Source organism: Panthera tigris, chromosome D4, assembly GCF_018350195.1.
Source record: "Panthera tigris isolate Pti1 chromosome D4, P.tigris_Pti1_mat1.1, whole genome shotgun sequence".
In the NCBI taxonomy this organism is placed as follows: Eukaryota; Metazoa; Chordata; class Mammalia; order Carnivora; family Felidae; genus Panthera; species Panthera tigris.
In genome coordinates, this window is record NC_056672.1 from 78,038,410 (window position 1) to 78,058,668 (window position 20,259).

The 20,259-nt window shown below is 43.8% G+C and overlaps 1 protein-coding gene across 2 annotated transcripts in view; it reads right to left on the reverse strand.

Moving 5' to 3' along the window:
* BRINP1 (BMP/retinoic acid inducible neural specific 1) overlaps positions 1 to 20,259 on the reverse strand; it is a 173,439-nt gene that overhangs the window by 32,129 nt on the left and 121,051 nt on the right. For both annotated transcript variants that reach the window (XM_042964823.1, XM_042964825.1), the window contains exon 6: positions 3 to 239. In XM_042964823.1, the coding sequence (XP_042820757.1) occupies positions 3 to 239 (237 nt within the window). The remainder of the gene's footprint in view (positions 1 to 2; positions 240 to 20,259) is intronic.

Consider the following 20,259-nt stretch of genomic DNA (forward strand, 5'->3'; position numbering starts at 1 on the left):
ACCTGAATTCTCCAGGTCCTTATAAGCTTCGGCCCAAGACTTGGCCATGTTGGCCAGCGTGTACTCCATGATCTGGATGTCGGTGATGGGGCAGTTGCACTGTGGGAACTCCTCTGCACACTGACATCTACACTGGCTGTTCTGGCACACATACTCTCCCTCACCATTGCACATGATGTAGCTCAAGGCCGACTGGACAAACTTCTCTTGCAGATACTGAGGGAAGATTATCTGAAGACCTGTTTGAGAACAGCAAGAAGGGGGAAAAAAAGAAAGGTTAAAAAAGGTGTTTCATTAACAGGTTTGAAAGGTGAAACATAGGAATCTGAAGCTGTTAGCTTTCTCCCTGTGTACTGTAACCCAAATATTTCTGGGCCCGCCTAGATCCACACAGGGTCCGGTTGGTGAGGCCTCCAGCTACACTGTGTGTACTTAAACTTCTCAAGTCATGACCTCAGCCACCTCTGAAAGGCACACTCTAGTCCGTTACATTAGGACTGAGGCCACAGCCAGATCTGGTATATACCTTTTCCATTATGGGAGAAAACCCTTCTTGAAAGCACAAGATTATTGTTTATTTTTTCTTGTTTCCTTCATTTCTTTTGTTCTCCTTTTCTCAAATATTGATGGACTCTATTTACGAAGCCCAAGTCCTGAGCTAGGCACTGAGTCTCTAGAGATGAAAAAGACAAGATCCTCGCCCTTGGGGAGTTTATAGCGTAATCAGCAGGGATAGACACAGACACACATCATCATAACACAGCTTTCTGGGCCTGGAGCAGAGATGGTCCAGACGAGGCAACTGGACAGAGAGGACTGCAAATAACCTTGCCAGGGCAGCAGGGAAACCTTTATAGAGGAGATGGCATTTGGGCTTCTTGGAAGGTAAATAAGAGATCACCATGTAAAAAAAAGGAACAGGAAGCACATTCTAAAGAGGGTAGCAGCAAGAATAAAGATGTATATGTCTGGGAGTTGCTGGTGAAAAAACGAATTTGGATGGGTGGGGTGCAGTGCTGTCGGGGAACATGTGTCAGAGGCGAGTGGAGGCCAAAGTGCACAGGGCTTTCTTGTATGCTAAGGGATTTGGACTTCATCCTGTGGATAATGGGATACTTTGGTAAATTTCAAGGATACGAGTGATAAAAGAGAGTGGAATAATTTCATAAGACCAGGGCATCATAAAAATAATATCAGTGCAGAATCCCATCAGAGAGGATTAATTTTTTTTTTTTTTTCTTCTTAGCTGTAAACACAAAGAAGCAAAGGCCCATGGAGGAGAAGTGACTAGACCAGGCTATAGGATGAACACTCTGGACCACACCTCATAATCTTGTCTCTATATCTGAGTAATTAAAGTCTTAATCTGGACAGCCAAGGATGGAGAAGGATCTATCTGGGCACATGCACTACTCATGTACCTCTGAGATGTCATCACAGCAGGCTATTGACTAGGGTGCCCAAAAAGAAGGACAACTCTGGGCTAAATTAATTCACGAAAGACATCTCTCCCCACCTCGTCTAGTGCCGCGGACAGTTTCAGCTACCAGTGCATATAGGGGTAATGGTTTAATGACCCATTGTGTAAAAAGTAACTGTGTTCTTTGGATTAAATGTTTTTCTTATTCATGTTTTAGGGACACACCCTCATCCTACTCATCAGGGGCTTGCTGAATCAGCTCGGCATGTCTTTCATTGTACTTCACAGTTGTGTTTCTAGAATTTTATCTTTCCCTCTCTCACTTTCAATTTTTTAAAAAATGAAGCCCCATCATTTCAACCTGTCTTCATCTGGCAGCTAAAAACAACTGTGTTCAGAGAGGCATTGTGGGGTGGGGCGGGGGGGCGCCTGGGTGGCTCAGTCGGTTAAGCATCCGACTTCGGCTCAGGTCATGATCTCACGGTTCAGGAGTTCGAGCCCCGCGTCAGTCTCCGTGCTGACAGCTCGGAGCCTGGAGCCTGCTTTGGATTCTGTGTCTCCCTCTCTCTCTCTCTCTGCCCCTCCTCCAGGAGTGCTCTCTCTCTTTCTCTCTCTCTCAAAAATAAATATTGAAAATATTTTTAAAAAGGCATTGTGGGAAAGAGGATGATGTGTTCGGCACACCTCACTGCAGGGATGCAGAAGGTAGTTAAAAGCTGGGCATCGCTAGTCAGGCTTCTCTACTTACTACCTAGACATCTCAGGTAAGTCACTCAAGCTCTCTAAGCCTCTGCTTTTTCTTTTGTAAAACAGAGGTGCTTTTAGGTTGTTGAGAGGGCTAAGTGAAGGAATCCTTGCAAATCGTCACGACAGTTCCTGGGCACACGGCAAGCACCCAGTAAATGCTATTCGTTCCCATTTCTGACGTTGATGATGACGGCGATGCTGTGATGATGAAATCCCTCCTGTGATTGACGTTTTTTAAAGTTTCAACAGAACCTTCAGGATACATGAACGATAGCTGTGGGCAATCAGAAGAAAATCCTCAGCAGGCAGTCTGGAGTTATTTGTAGAGGAGGGTTTAGAATTCTGTGCCTGTTGAAGCAGCATGGTGGGGGGGGGGCGGTGGGGAGACGGCTATTCTAGAAGGTGGATCCATATCAGTATGGGTGAAAGGGGTTCTAACAGACAGATGGAGCTACAGGGCTTGGGCACCGGCCGGCTGCGAGAATGGGTGAACTCCACACCAACGAGCAAGGGGTCTGCACGAGTTTGAGTGATTGCTGGGAAGGGCTCGCAGCATAGGAGCAGGATACAAACACCAAACGATGGGGCCAATCACTAGAGTGAGTCCCTGCTCAACTAAGTCTACAATTCTTTCAGAGCATGCATTCCTGAGTCATTTTATCTGTATCAGGGTTTTTCGCTTCCAAAGCAAAATTTATTTTTAGCTGATCCCAATCCCCTATAGGCATCTGAGTCTACGGATTGGGGTTAAGTTTCTGTTGGAACTCTATAGACTATACTCTCAGTCCTATTTTTCTAGCTTGCTCATCATTTTCTTTCTCCCTTTTGTAGGGGATAAAATATTCTATTCTTGGTCCCAGCCCAAAAGGAATTTGGGGAGAGCATTTTTAGAAAATTGCGTCAAATCATTTCTCCGTTTGGCAAGGATACAAAAGGCAGTATTACCTACCCCGTTTAATGCAACTGAAAACAGATGAAGTTTTGGGTTGGGGGGTTTCTGGGAGCAGCTGAAACACAAAACTGATTGCTCTTTAAAAATGGAAACTCAGATCATGCCGAGCTGTCTCTGAGGCAGAATCTCCTGGGCAATTTTGAAAGAGAATAATGAAGACATAGCAATTAAAAAGCACTTTTCTGCAAAATGTCATTACTGTTTAAAGTTACATAACCATTTCTACGGCAGCGGAGGTTCACACAGCAGTCACCGCCGCAGTCGTCTCCTGATGACCTGTGTCCAACAAAGAGGCCCATTGCTGACCTCCTAGGTTGGCGCCTGAGTACCACCGGCTTCAATGGGAGTCATAAATAACTTGGAGGGAGATTTGGCCTGTGGAACCACTGTTTGAAAGATATACAGCTGCCGGCTGGGGTGGAATATTCTGGCCCCACAGTTCCCAAAGACACACAGAGAAATAGAGAGAGAGAGAGACAAGCTGAGAAAATCAGAGACAGAGAGAGGTCACCATTATGGGCGAGCATGTAAATTTTGCCTCAAAACACCCAAGAAGGCGATGGCTGAGAGTTTCACTTGCACACCCAGTGACTCGTGCTGAACATATGGGATATCTCCCCCAATCTCATTATACTTTTTTTTTTTTTTTTTTTTTTTTTTTACAAAAAATCTTGTTATACTTTAAAATGGAATGTGTCACTGTTCCGCGAAGTGAGTGGGCAATGTAGATATGGGAACATCCACATCATCTTCTTTCTCTTTTCCTAATTTTTGCCCTGTCTCCCTTAGTCCTCCTCCCACCTCACCTTCAAGGCAGACATCTCAGGATATTTCTTGTGTTTTACATCCAGTCTTTGTGTGTGGAGGAAGGATTTCTCCTCTGTGTCACACGATAGGCTATCTCTATTTCCTCGCTTCCTCTCTCCTTATTTCTTAATATTCTATTCCTTTGTTTTTTTTTGAAATACACCAGGCATCCTTCTCTTTCCTGGTCCTTCCCTTGTGCTGGTCTTGTTCTCCCTAGAGTCTTTGCAAGTGCACCTCCCAGGGCCAAGAATATTCTTTTCCCAGATCTCTGCATGGCTCCCTTGTCCTGCAATCCAGACCTTCCCAGATGACCCATATTAAAAAAGCCTCTTCTATTTTCATCATAGAATTAGCTACTGACAGAAATCCTCTTATGCATGTGTTTTCGTATTTTTTTTCATCTTCCCCATTAGGGAGTGGGATTCCGGGGGACAGGAGCCCTGTCTGTCCACTATAGATCCCCCAGAGTATAAATTAAGGCCAAGGCCAGTATAGGTTTTCATTCAACAACCATTCTCTTTTTCACCCCAACTGAAAAACAAAAAACAAAAAAACAAAAAACAAAACAAAACATTGGTCTCTAAAAACTCTGAGGATATTGGAATTGGCCCTAAGTTGGCCTAAAGCCCCACAACCAAACTAACAAACTCGAGATTCAAATCCCAGAATTCTGAGTTCCAAAACCCTTATGGGCCCTCCCAGCTCTCTGGCATGAAAGACTGAAAACTGAGACAAACTCCTGCCTCAGTGTTCTCAAGGTGGCCCTGGCCCAGGGTGGCCTCTGCTGGTGTCTTAGCCTCTCTCTGAAATTCAGGCTACTTGCCTGTGAAGCTCCAATCCCAGGGCTGTTGGGAAGAATAAATAAATGGGAAAGGCATAAAGGGCACCCAGCAAGAGCCTGGCTGCTATGGGCTGAATGTTTGTGACCACCCCCACCCTCTCCCCCCTCTCCCCTGCCCAGTTCACATGTCGCAGCCCTAACTCCCAGAGTTGTGGTATTGAGATGGGGCCTTGGCTGGTCATTGGGTTTACATCCGGTCACAAAAGTGGGGCCTCCGTGGTACGATTAATGGACTTGTAAGAAGAGTACGAGACAGGAAAGCTGTCTCTCTCCCTCTCCCTCCATGAGCACACACTAAGGAAAAGCCACGTGCACACGCAGTGAGAACACGGCTGTCTACAAGCCAGACACCGAATGGGCCGGCATCGTGGTCTTTGACTTCCAGCCTCCAGAACTGTAGAAACGAAGGCCTCTCACTTCAACGATCCAGTTTTTGCATTTTGTTATAGGAGCCCGAGTAGATGGTTCGCATAATTAAGTGTTCAATAAACGCTAGGTCCCCCCATTTATACCACATCAGAACATAATCCACTCCCTGAACCAAACTTGAGTTGTTCTTGGAAACATCCTCCTGAGTAGCCCCCTTTGGACCAGTAGGAGACATGTCCAGAGTGCATCACCTCTTAATACCATTACAGGAATTACCACGGGTCTCCATTTTTCATCCTTCCATTTGGTTATACTTGAGCGAATCTTCCTCCCTTTCATCTTTCCTTCTTTTCTTCTCTCCTCTGTCTTCTTTCAACACGTAGGCCCTCCCGTGTGCCAGTAACTGCGCCATGGACACTGGGGTGAAGAAAGCAGGCATTCCCTGCCCTCATGGACCTCACGGCTTAGTGAAAGAAGCAAACATGCAAACAAGCTGCTTGGATGCACGGAGACCAGGGCTCTACCCAAAGCACGAGGTTGCTCAGGGACCACAAAGGAAAACACCTAACCCAGGCTGGATCAGGGGCAGTCACAGACACTCTCCTGCAGAAAGTGGCTTTTGGGCTGGGACCTAATGGACTCACAGGAATTAGAGGATGAGGAGTCCACAAGAAGAGCAGTTTAGAAAGTGGGAACAGCGGGGAGTGGAGTAGAAGAAACAAGAAGAAAGTGGGAACAGCATGTACAAAGGACTCAAGCAACAGAACTCCTTCCAACTAAGAACCTACCTGACCATCACCTTCCTTTCTGAATAAGGTTCACCTTTTTTTGTTTTTGTGTTTGTTTCCAGGTTCCCTAGAGAGGAGATGAAAGCTTTCTCACTGCCTCAGAGAAGATCAAGACTCCTAAGGGAAGAATGACAGCGGGCAGAGATCTGCCAGCTTATTAGAGGAACAGCATTGTTTACAGCAACAGAGGTCAAGGATCCTTGTCCATTACAGACCAAGAGTTTAGCTGGGAGTCAGAAAAAGCAAAGAGGGCTCACTGCATTGTTGATTTTCAACCACTGGGGAGCACTAAAGTAACAGAAGAACTTTCTGGGGACCCCTACATTGAATTCCTTGGTACCTTCAATGACACGGTCAGTACAGCTGTCTGAAGCAGACACCTGGTCCAGGTGACGGCTCGGTGAGCTAGAGAAAAGAGGACCCAATCAACAAAAGCTGAAAGTACCTCTAAGATCTGCCGAGGGTAGTCCAGCCTTCATCTCTGACCCTGATCTGCTCTCTTTTGCTGTTAGGAACTCTGAGCCTCCTTCTCTTTTTTCAACAAGTAGTACGTGGGGATTTGTTGGAGGAGATGCTTCCATTTTCCAAGGACACCAAGGGGTTACTTGGAGATTCAAAACTAAAGCATAAAACCCAAGTACAAGAGACAAAGGTCCGAACCGATGATTGAAACGTAAAAAGCAGCATCACGTCTGGAACATAGTAGGTGTTTAATAAATATATCTTACATTTTGAAGAAGCCAGTCATCTATTATGAACATGAAAGAAAATGACTCTGGAGACAATAATTAGGGAAGACTTCGTGATGTGTGTGGGATGTGGGTAGATCTTGAAACAGAAGCATGGTTTTTAATAGATACAGAGGGAGCCCCAGCATTCCCTGCAGAGGGTGTACCTTGAGCAAAGACGAGTCAGTGTGTGAATACCTTGTATCAATCAAAGTCTTGTTCAAGGCAAGGACCATATATCTTTCTGGTTTTGCTTGTTTGTTTGCTTGCTTGTCTTTTGGATGAACTTTGTTTTACCTTATCGTAATTACCTAAAATAGTAGTAGTTTTGATGGATGTACTCTTTTCTGACCTAGTTCATTACGTATTAAATTCACTTTTTTTTTTTTTTTTTTTTTTTTTGTGCTAAGAGGAAAAGGGAAAAAAAATACAAGAAGTCTATTTTGGTTGAGTGGCAATATTGTTCTCTCCTGTGCTTGCATCAGAATGTGGCCCCCTGTTGATATCTCTGAGCGCTACAGAAGGCTGGCTGTTGCCTGGTACCCGCTAAGTTCTGCTTGTCAAATTCTGTCCATTTCCGAAAAGCACGGGTTGGGGAGAACAAGAAGTGCACCTTTCGCAGAAAGTCAGCCTGATCCCCTTCCTTGTGAAAGCCCAGGGATCTCAGACTGGCAGATAAAGGACTTTATGGCTCCAACAGCCATTCTGAACTCCAGTGTAATGAAGGCATGCAGGTCAATTACCCATCTGTTTGTGTTTCTATTGCTGTGAATTACAGTATCCATCGCTGACAGCTCATTGGAGTGGAATGAAAATAAGACGATAATTCACCGGGTGAAACCGTGCAGAAAGGGCGAAAAGGCTATGATCTCATTCAGAAGTTCAGCCCTGTCTCCGTGATGGGTCATTTGCACTGGGAGAAATGAAGAAAGGCAGCTACCTGGGGGGAAAGTGGGTGGGTTCTGGCGCCCCCTTCTGGACAGAGTGACCTTTGTGTTCCCAAGGATCATCATCCATTCTGCGGGATCTTAAGGAATAGACTTGGAACCCTTAGATGCAAGATTGGGGTAAATGAAGTTCAGCACAATAAAAGCAAAACCTTTTTACCATCAGGAGTTTTGAGGGATGAAACAGGTTGCCTTAGTAGGTAGAAGACTCCTCATCATCGGAAGCATACAAGCACAATTTAAAGAACCCAGGGCCCAAATGGCATGTGCTTATCACTAACCCATATTCAGTTCTCCTCCCTTTGCGGTGCCCTCTCTTTGAAAAAATTACACACACCCCACCCTCCGCACTCAGATGGGTTCACGTGACACACTTTGGCCGATGAAATGTGAGCGCAGGTGAGGGGTACAACTTTCCAAAGCAGAGCTATAAGAACCAACATGTGGGCTCATCGGTTTCTCTGTCCCACCACCACGGAAAACAGCCATCTTCCACACAGAGGCCACCGGAGGAACAGAATCACAATTGACTTGCGACCATGATGCAGCATAAGCAAGAAATGAGCCTTTTCTCTTGCCAGCCACTGAGATTCAGGGATTGTTCGTTAGCACAACACAACCAAGCCTATACAGGAGTTGGCAAACTATGGCCCATGGGCCAAATTGACCTGCAGCTTATTTTTGTAATTAATTTTATTGGAACACAGCCACACAGATTCCTTTCAGTACTGTCTATAGCTGCCTTCACATTACAATGGAAGAGCTGAGTGGTAAGAACAGAGACAACAAAGCCTGAAACATTTACCATCTGGCTCTTTGCAGAGAAAGTTTGCTACCTCCCCTGCTAGCTGACCATTAAGGTCCCTCCAATCTTGATTTTCTATGCATCTACTCTGTGCTGTTGTTCATTCACTTATTTTTATTTACTTTTTAAAATGTTTATTTATTTATTTTGAGAGAGAGAGAGAGAGAGAGAGAGGGAGGGAGGAGCAGAAAAAAAAAAAAAATCCCAAGTAGGCTTCAACGGTCAGTGCCGAGCCTGACGTGGGGCTTAAACCCACGAAACGCAAGATCATAACCTGAGCCCAAATCAAGAGTTGGACGCTTAACCAACGGAACCACCCAGGTGCCCCATTAAATGACAATTTGAACTTTGAAAAAGCAAATATGGTCGGACTAAGCTATGAAATCACCAAGGATAAGGAGGCCAACATATATTTTAAATTCAATTTCCCAGGGGCGCCTGGGTGGGTCCGTCGGTTGAGTGTACGACTTCGGCTCAGGTCATGATCTCTTGGTTTGTGAGTTTGAGCCCCGCATCGGGCTCTGTGCTGACAGCTCAGAGCCTGGAGCCTGCTTCAGATTCTGTCTCCCTCTTTCTCTGCCCCTCGCCTGCTCACATTCTGTCTCTCTCTCAAAAACAAATAAACATTAAAAAAAAACTAAATTCAATTGCCTAAAATTTCAACATGAAGATACCCTTACAGAGGGTGTTAAGAAGAGGTTGATTCTATTTAATTATAAGCTTCTTCACAGAATTCATGATAAAAACCCAAACCTGACACCTATCATACCCTGTGCTACCAGATCCCCAGATCAGTTGATGTGTCCAAATCTTCTCTATTTCCCTTTTCTTGCTACAGCCTGCCACACCACAGCCACTGGCCCTCAAATGTAGAAAGTCCCCCTCCTGTTCAGATTTTTGCCTCCAGCTCTTAGTAACCACAGGACCTTGGGAAGTTAAGATCAAGAGGCTTAACTTCTCTGATTCTCAATTTCTCCATGAGAGCTTCCATTGTGGGGGTGCATGTAAAAATCAAATAAACCATTTTGTATCTTGTGGTGGTATCTTGATTACAGGACGGATATTTCAAATTCATAGAACTCTTCACCTCGAAAGGGTGAACTTCTCTGTATGTAAATTAGACCTCAACGGTCTGGAGAAGAAAATCAATCAGATCACACACGCGAACCTCTTGGTACAGGACAGTTGCTCGACTAACATCATTTCTTGTCCTCCCCCTGTTTTCTACTGCTTTCCCTGGAGGCCTTTGGCAATCTCAGACACGGCCTCTGTCGGTACCCAGAAACACCTTGCACACTTCTCAAATTTTAATAGAACACCTATCACACCATATTATGTGCTTGTGTTCATGCTCCTCCTGGTCTGTGATCTCCTTGAATGCCAGAGGCAATGCCTCGTTCGTGTTCCATCTCCCTGTCAGCTATAACACATTAGTAGGTTCCCAGTCAGTGTGTTTGAATGAAGCTGAGTTTAGACAGAACATGTTTCAGGGAAGACCGTGGTTTTCTTCTGCCCTGTGCTTGGCATGCTCCTCCTCTCTACAGCCCTCCTTCCTGAGCAGGCCCTGTGTCACCTTCCCCAACATCAGAGCTTGAAATCTCGAGCTATTTCAACTTTGACGCAGTAGTGACAAGAACAGGTGTTCAGAAACATCTGAGTAAAAAAAAAAAAAAAACACAGAGACAAACCAAAAAAAAACAAAAAAACCCCCAAAAAACAAAAAACAGAACAACAACAACAAAAAAAACCAAAAAAACATCCTAAGAGAAGAATGCTGCTGAAGGGTGTTTCTTTTTAACACATACTTTGTTTCGGATCCATTGGTACAAATTATGATTCTTGAGAACTATAACTGTTTCCTATATTTCTTGGCATTCTTTCCAAGATACCAAGCAAGATCACAGTAGGTGTGCAAACATAAAACTGCTCAGTCCAGCAACTATTAGTGAAGTCTGTCCACCCGCCAACTTACTGAGCCAGGTGCTATCCTAGATGCTAGATATGGAAAATGAATAAAGCACAATTTTCTGATCTCGGGAGCTCCAGTTGGGTGAGAGAACCAGATTCATGAAGATAAAATTATAACAACACACACATGCAAATGTATGCAAGATTCAGTAGGAGAAAAAAGAAGAAACTTCAACTTTTATCAGAGTAAAAGTGTCCAGAAGAGTTATTTTGGACAAGACTGAACCGAAATGGTATGAACAGTCAAGCATTTTCCAAGTTGTATGCTGCAGAGCCTTAGATCTGCAAGTGTAACCAGGATAAAATATATTCAGGAAACTCCATATTTAATCTACCTCTTGAGACTCATAATGTATATTAGCATAGTTAAGGCACTGAGAAGTCCTGCAATAAATAAGTGCGGTTTATGCTAGTTAATACTGATGTTTCAGTATTATTGAGCTTTTTTAAGTTACTGCATGGTAACAAATAACCTCAAAATCACAGCAGCTTATAACCACAAAGGTTTATTTCTTGCTCTGTTTCATGTTGGCTGGGCTTTGGCTCTGCTCCAGATGTCTTCTTCATTTTGGATCCAGACTTGAAGGAGCAGCTTTGCTCAGGGGCACGCCATTATCATGACAGAAGGAAAAGAGCAAAAGCCAAGCCAGACAACGTCTCCTCATGCTAAGGCGGGGCATGGGTTATGTCCTCCCACATTCTATTGGCAAAAGCGAATCACATGGCCAAGTGCAATGCCAACTAGCCGGGAAGTATACATCTCCCACAGGACAGCACCGCCAGTCACACGGGGACGCACTGGTGTATATAATCCTTTTAGGGGAGGGAACAATGGGATAGATTAACTTGTTTTTGCATCAAACCTTTTCTTAAAAAAAATTCAATTACCATATGATCCAGTGATTCCATTGTTAAGGTATACAGCCCAAAGAATTGCAGACAGGCATTCAAACAAAAACTTGTACACCAATGTTCCTAGCGGCACTATTCACAATGGTCAAGAAGTGAAGACAATCTCCAGGTCCACCAGCCCATGAATGGGCAAACAAAATGTGGTATATCTATGCAATCAAACATTAATTCGGTCATAAAAGAACAAAGCACTGATACATGCTACAATACGGGTGACCCTTGAAAGCGTTCTGCTAAATAAAAAGAAGCCAGACACAAAAACCCCACATATTGTGTTACTGCATTTGTATGAAATATCCAGAAAAAGCAAATCCAGGAGACAGAGAGCAGACTAGTTGCCTGGGGCTGGAGGGAAGCGAGGTGGAGAATGACTGCTTATTTGAGGTTGTGAGAAAGCTCTGGGACTAGATAGTTGGTGACTGTTGCACAATAGCTGTGAGATGCTTAGCGTCCCTTAATGAATTGCGCATTTTAAGATGGTTATGATGTTGAACTTAATGTAATACATACTTACCCTCATAAAAAGACTAAGATTCCAAATACATTGATGTGACAGTTCAAATTACTTTAAATCGGTACAAATTTATTGAGCACCTACTATGAGCTAAACACTGAACTCCAGAGAAGTGACTAATGAAGACATTAAAAAAAGGGTATGGCTTCTACTCTCAGGGATCCTAATTACAATTAAATAATGCCACGTCCAGTTTTACGCATAACACAAGCTAGAACGTATCTAGGAGCAGAAAAAGAAAAGCAGGTGGAGAGTGCTATGTTTGCAGTGTCAAAGGACAGCTTAGTTATGACCAAGATGAATTGTGACAGAAGAAAATAAGGGTTGACTTAATTATCTTAAATACAAACAGGTGCCTTACCTACATGGAATCAATGAATTAATTTTCATGGGTGGTTTATTCAGGTTTGAGGTGCCCTGATGCCTGGTTTCTGCCCAATCAATGAGACCAACCAGGAGTTCAATGAGACACGGTTGTTAAAATAAACCAAATCACCACACTGACTGTTTATCAGCCAGGATTCCCTTGCTGTACGCCTGGCCATGAGTTCATTTGAAAAGTATAGACCCTGCATGACTACAATACCAAGAGATGAGGGGCGTCTAGGTGGCTTAGTCAGTTGAGCATCTGACTCTTGATTTGGGTTCAGGTCACGAGCTCATGGTCGTGAGATCGAGTCCCGCGATGGGCTCTGTACTGAGCGTGGGTCCTGCTTGGGATTCTCTCTCTCCCTTTCTCTTTCTCTCCCTCTGCCCCTTCCCCAACCATGCCTCTCACTCTCTCCCTCCATCTCTCTCTTTCAAAACAAAAACAACAACAAAAACAAAACAGGGGTGAGTCCTGAGATCACGTCTCTCAACATCAGCTTAGATGCCATCAGCATTTCCATCACTTTCTGTACAAGTGTGAGTCTCAAGTTACCAAATGATTCCAGATGTCCCCAGGAAAGTGGCAGCACATTTTATAGTCATGCACACTGGGTATATTGCAAGGCCTTAGTAATCTGTGTTCTAGGGGTATGTGATCCTTCCTGGTTCTCAGTCTTTTTGAGAATATGACAATCGCTATAGAAATGGGGCACCTATAAACATATACAAGTTAGCAAGTAATTTTAGGAAAATCGTAGACTTTCCAAAGTAGGTAGCAGAGCCTACAAGCACACAGAAAGGGTTATGGAATTAGTTGCTCTAATAAAAATCATGGTTATGAGTCATATGCTCCAGGTTGAGAAACAATATGGTTCAAGAGCATTGACATTGAAGGGACTTGGGTTCAAATTCTTATGCTGCCACCTACAAGACAGTTACTTAACATCTGTGAGCCTCAGTTTTCAAGTCTTCAAAATGGGTCTTTGGTGGGGTATACAGGAGATCTTGATATAAAGAAATGAGCTCTTTGCCCGGCAGATGAGAATCACGCAGTAAATCGTAAGCGTAAGTATTATTTTATATCCGCCCTATTGGTTTTTAGGTCAGGTGCTTTCTACATGTTTTCCAATGAAATGCAGAACAAAGGCTCTGCCACAGAGGTGTTTTTATGCCCGTTTCGTAGAGCAGAAGACCTAGAGAAGCTCAGAGGGTTAACTAGTCCAAGGTCTCATCACCATCAAGCCTGCCCTCCGGATCCTCCTGATTCTATCTGCCTTCCGACTGAGTCTTTAATTGACCCTTTGATCCACTTCCTAGGAGGAACTCCGGTTGTCCTCATCACAAGGCCGAGAACAGAGTGCTCCTGGGCGCATGAAGGAAAACCAGCTTGGATGTGGCCAACTGGGTGGATGTCAGCAGCCCCCTCAGTCATGAAGACACTGCCCTTTTATTCAGCGGGCCTTCCGGACAGAGCCGCGGGAAGGGAGAAACACGGAGCCCCATCAGTGCCTCCAGGCGCTGCTAATCAGACAAGAAGGGCCTAATCACAAGCCCCTGCCCGCACCCTGGTGTCTTTCTGTGGAGGACCCACCCCAAAGCTACCGACCGGCATTGGCAACAATCACTCGGCCTTCCACCCTGGGGGCCCGAGGCCACATGGGGTGAGAGGGGGTGAGAGAGGAGGGGTTTGTGGACAGAAAGACCTAATCATGTCCGGTGCCCCCTTCCTCTACTACTGCAGTTGGGCAAGGACTTATTCCCACCGTACCCACATCTAGAACTGTGCTGTGCTGACTCAAAGCCTCCCAGCAAAGTCAAGCAGGCTTGGGGCCCAGGCAACAGGGAACCAAAAGCCAGGGGGACCTTGGGAAGGTTACCTCTCTGGGCCTCAGTTTCTCCATCTGTTTGATGGGGAGCATGATCCTTATCTCTCAGTTGGTGGGAGGGCCAAAGTGGCTAATGGATATACACACAATGCCTAAGAGGGAGTAGCAGCAGAAAAAAGTATCATTTCTGACACCTCTACACTCTGTTCCTCTGTTTCTGCTACTTGTCGCAAGATGAGTTTGGGCATTTATGATGCCCAGCTACTGAGGAAAGGGATGGTTGATGCTACTTCTCTTCCTCAACCTCCTCCTCCCACACCGTCCTCCCTCCTTCAAGTCCTTTCTGCCCTTCGCCCTCCTCCCTCTTCTGCCCTTCGCCCTCCTCCCTCAAGTCCTTTCCCCTCTTCTTCTCCCTCTCTCTCCTTTCCTCCACCTCCCTCTTCTTGGTCTCCTTCTGCCTTCCCCTAGTCCCCCTCCTTCCATTGCTACTTAAGCACCAATCATAAGGAAACATTCAATTCAGCAAACATGTATCGAGTTCCTATGTCCCCAGCACTGTTGAATATAATGAAAAACAAAGTTGGCAAGGCAAAAATCCCTTTTCTAAAGAAGACTATCATCTAATCTATAGAACAGGTAAAACCCAAACCCCCCCAAATATGTTGCAAGGTACAGGAAAACCAATAAATCATGCCAGAGAAGAGGTCTTAAAAGAGGCTTTTCAGAGGCGGTGGCATTTGGGAGATGAAGGGACATGACTCTTGCCTTAAAGATGTCAACTCTAGTGCCGTAGGGAAGACACATGCGCTTTGGGAGAAAGATCCTCGTCAAGTTCACCGATGCCTGCCATGCTACTACTCAGTTGACCACAATCTCCATTTTGTGGAACATTCTTTTTATCTTCTTTTTTTAAGCTTATTTAGTTGAGAGAGAGAGAGAGAAAGTGCGAACGGGGGAATGGGGAAGAAGTAGAGAGAGAGGAAAAGACAGAAAACCGAGGCAGGCTCCACACTGTCAGAGCCCGATGCAAGGCTTGAACCCACGAACCATGAGATCGCCACCTGAGCCGATGTCGGACGCTTAACCGACTGAGCCACCCAGGCGCCCCAGTACCATTGTTTACTTGGCCTCCAGGACACCATACTCTCACCACTCCCTTTACACCTTCCCCAGCCACTTCTTAGCTTCCTTTTCCTTTTCCTGTTCCTCATTCTCATTCCATTATCCCAACCCTTCAATATGAAATTCTCCACTGCTCAGTAACTGAATTCCTTCTTTTCGTTTCTATCTACACTCTTTTCCAAGGTCATCTTACCCAACCTCACATCATTAAACATCACCTCTATGCTAATTTAGATTTCTAGTCCTCCCCCCACCCCGACTTTCCAGATGCCCATTCAGCATCCACATTTGTATCTAGAACACACTTCTCAAACTTGGTTCGCCCAGTTCCTCATGTCGCAGCAAAAGTGACCCCTCCTGCAGTCTTCACTGTATCAGCAAAGTGATCCCATCACTGCGGTGGCTCAGGCCAAACTCTGGGGTCATCCTTTACTTCTCTCTTTCTCTCACAAACATTTCTAGTTCATCACCAAATGATGTCCGCACCACTTAAAAAATGCACCCGTAGGGCAATCATTCCTCACAACCCACATCACCAGCTCTCATGGTCCTGGCCGCCATTTTGTCTTACCTTGGTAAACACGACAGCCCCCACACTGGGTTCCTTTTATGTGTTCTTGCCCTCTGTGTAGTCTTTTCCACACAGCACTCATAGTGATTCATTTAAAATGTAAGTCAGGTCAGGTTACGCCACTGCCTGAATTTGCAATGGCTTCTCATTTCATCCAGAGTAGAAGTCTAAAGTCTTTTCCATGGTCTACAAATTTCTACATGACCTGTTCTCTCACCATCTCTCTGATTGTAAAGAAAATATATTTCTTTGTTTGCTTGTTTATTGTCTGCTCCCCTAACACCCACACACTAAATATAAACTCCAAAATGATGGAGACTTCGCTTATTCACGGCTATATATCCAGCTGTTAAAACAGTATCTGACATGTAGTTGATATTCAATAAATATTGCTAAATGAATGAATGTATGAATGAATAAATTTATGGATCATCCTAGATTTCAGCAAAATATTCTCTCTGCATCCCTTTCCACATCAGTGAGCTACCAAGGCAGAGCTCTGCTCTCTGTATACCTCACCAGATGGATACTAGATTAAATTACATGACAATGTCAGCAAAACACTCAATGGGCTTCTTGGAGAGAGAAGTATAAAAATAAGAAGTTATCATTATGCCATTAGCGTTATTACTACCAGTTTGGCTGTTGCTGTTTTGACTACTAATAGCCTGTGATCATTTCTATGATCCTGTCTTTCTCACTCCTCGTGTTCTTCTCCAAACCTCTTCTTTCTTTTTCCGATTTCCTTCCACCTTTGCCCTGTTCTGCGAACAGTTTATGAACCACCACAAGGTGAATGTCATTAGGGTGCCATTCACATCGTCCTCAATCCACTAAAATAAACCTCTGCAGAATCTCCCCTCCCAGCCTCCTTCAGCGGAATCAGGAGAGGAAAGAGGAAGAGAGAGCAGGAGCGTTTTGAGAAACAAAAGCTCTGAAGTCAGACTGTCAGGGTTAAATGTGGAGCTCAATCACTTACTGAGTGACCTCCCTCACCCCAGTTTCCTCACCTATGAAGTAGGGATGTTACTTATGCTTTCCTCCCAGGAATGGGGTGAGGATTCAAAACGTAATAAGTGCAATTACATAATAAAATTAAATGGAAGTTAAAATGAATAAAAACAAACAAATAAACATGCATGTAATACAATTCAATGAACACAGGCCCTGGCACACTAGGAAGGGCTGGATAAATATTATCCTTTGTTATTTCTGACTCCTCTGCCCTCAGTCCATGCGCTGTCTTCTGGCTGGGCTGGACCACCTTCTGTTCTTCTACGTGTCTGCTTTATTCATGTCTTCTCTTTGCAGACGATGTCAAGATGGAGCACGTTATTAAATAAATTTTTCATAGAAGCATATTATACACACAGAAATGTATACATATAAATCACGTGCGTACAGTGCTATGAATTTTCACAAAGTAAACACACCCATGTGCTCCCATCCAGATCAAGAAACAGAACATTATAGATACCTCCAGAAACCTCTCCCATCTCCTGTCAGTCCCTTATTCTCCCTCCCCGAAGGTTAATGCTCTCTGAGCTACAAAAGCAACACATTTTTTTTTTTTGGCTGTTTTTGACCCGTATAGAAATGGAATCAAATAGCGCATGTTCTTTTGTGCCCAGCTTCTTTTACTTAATGTTATGTTCATGAGATTCTTCCATACTGTTGCAGAAAAGAATAGTTTATTTTCCCCCATTTCTGCATTGTAGCCTGTCATATGAATGCATGACAATGTATTTATCCATTTTCTTGTTGATGGGCAATTGGGGCTATTTCCATTTGTAGGCTATTTTGAATAAAGCTGCTATAAACAGCCATGTCCTTTGGTGAACATAGATGGCATTTCTGTTGTGCATATTCCCAAGAATTATAATTTCTGGGTCACAGGGCCAGGACATACTGAGTTTTTTGTAGATACTGCCAAAAGAGTTTTCCAAAGTGGCTGTACTGATTTATTCTCCCACAAGCAATGCAGATGTTATAAATAAGTTTCCATTGTAAGTTTCCATGTAAGTTTCCATTGTTCCACATCATCACTCCTTGATGTCAGTGTTTTTCCTTTGAACCAGACTGATTGTGGGGTTAGCATACTAAATTGTGGCTTTAATTTACATTTTATGAGGGCTAGAAAAGTTAATCACCTTTTCAAATGTTTATCTGCCATTTTGATATTCTTGTTTGTGAAGTGCCTGTTCATGTCTTTTACCCATTTTCTTGTCTTACTGGACAGTCTGCCTTTTTCTTGTTGTTTTTAGGAGTTACTGATATATTTTGCACAGGGTTTTTTTTTTTTTTTTGTCAGATACATGTATCAAAAATCTTTCCTTCTACTCTGCAGCTTGTATTTTCATTCTATCAATAGCAGCATCTGATGAACAGAAATTCTTTTTTTTTTTTAATTGAGAGAGAGGGAGAGAGTGGGGGATGGGGCAGAGGAGGAGAGAGAGGAGAGAGGAGAGAGAGACAGAGAGAGAATCTTAAGCAGGCTCCATGCTAAGCATGGAGCCCGATGCAGGGCTTGATCTCATGACCCTGGAATCATGACCTGAGCTAAAATCGAGAGCTGGATGCTCAACTGATTAGGCCACCAGGTGCCCCTGGAAATTCTTAATTTTAATGTGGTTCAATGTATAAATCCTTTTCTTTATACCTACTGTTTGTTGTATCCTACTGAATAAATATCAGCCTATCCAAGAATCATGAGACAGTCTTCTGTCTTATATTTAAGAAGTTTTTTTTGTTTTACCTTCCACCAAGAGAATATTATTCTTCCTTAGATATTTTTTTCTTATGACTCCTCTACCTAGACAGGCCAAATGAATTACTCCCTTTTCTGAATCTCCATAATGGTATGCATTACTTTTATTATCTCTATTATATTATATATTGCCTTGAATCTTATGTATTTCCCTGCCCTTCCTCTCTATCTCATCCCCACACTCCATTCACCAGATTATCTAAATTCTTCATGGTCTTGTCACTAAATTCTGGTCATGATGCCAGCTAAATAACTCTATTTATTTAGTGGTTGACGCCAGCTAAGTAACTCTAAAAGTGGTCTGTTTTTTTCAACCTCAACTGCTACCTTCATGGTCTGAATCTGTGACCTCTCATCTTCAGTACTGCAATAGCCCCTAATAGGTCATCCACCCTCAATCTACCCCGATCTAAGTAATTGGACACATGACAGCCAGAGTGATCTTCCAAAACATCAATCTCCTCATGCTACTTCCTTTTTAAAAACCTTTCCATGGTGCCCATGACCCTCAAATTAATGTTCGAGTCACTAATGTGCTGCACAGGCCTTCCAGGATCTGAAGGATTATTTCATCTTTCTCACCACTGATGTCTCTGCTTTAATCTCTTATGACATTTTCATTTCCTCAAATGCTCCTTCATAGATACTCATTGTCTGCCTCCATATCCATGACCCTGACCTCTTCGTCATCCTCCAGGTCCTATCCTATCCATCTTCTCCGATCCCCTGATAGGTTAAGTCCCCATACCATTTGGTACCATGAAGCCCTCCTATTTTTCTCCACTACAGTTCCTTATGCCTCTTTTTGTTTGTTTAAGCCCATCTTCTCTGATAGGGTATATATTTCCTTGGGACACAAACTGTTTCCCACTACATCCTGATGCCCACTTTGACCCAACACAGATTCTTAAAAGAAAGCTGGGATCTTTATTGTCTTCTGCAAGTGCATCAGGTCTAGGCTCATTTTATCCACATTAATGAACTAGCTTTTCTGTAAGACAGCCCTTTAGGTATCTGTAGACAGTCCTTTTGCCCCAAGTCAACTCTCCTCAGCTGTTCCTCATAAGACACCGTTCTTTAGGAACACTGTAGTTTCTTAGTGTCCCTCTTGAAGTGTGATGCCCAGACCTGGCCCTTAACCTTCCAGTTGTGTTCTGACCAATCTAGAATAAGACAAGGATGTCACCTCCTTTTTGGTGGATAACATACTTAAAATCATGTAACCAATGGTAGACCTGCATTTTGGAGGACTGAAGCTTATACCATAACTGCTCGTTGAGAAAAGGAATTCAACATGAGGTGTGAAAGTCAGTATTTAGAATGAGAAAATTCGGGGACCTACATGGTGAGGGAGCCCTGGACCTTAAGCTTCATTAGCTTCATGGGAAATCAGCCTCTTACTGGCCCTAAGATCTTAATACCTTCCTGGTAACTAACATCTTGTTAATCCCTTCTAAATTTACTCCAATTATAACTCACAGGTCTCTCCACTGCCAACATGCACAGCAGGGTTATCAAATGCAGGCTGGAGCCAAGCTTCCTGGACTCCAACACTTCTCTCACTTCACAAGGTCACCAGTAGGTATCACAGGAACTTTAATAAGTTGATCATCCGGGCACGCCCAAGGCAGATCTGTCTTATGTACTTTCTTATCAGGTTATTACCAAACCCACTCATCCACTCTTTTCTCTACTAAAGGAGGTAGGGTTATTCTCTGTGTGTCTGAGGTTTGGTTTTGTTGTGTTTTCTTTTAACACTAAACCACTTTCTTGGCCTGCATTTCCCGGAGGGGTTTTCAATTCAGT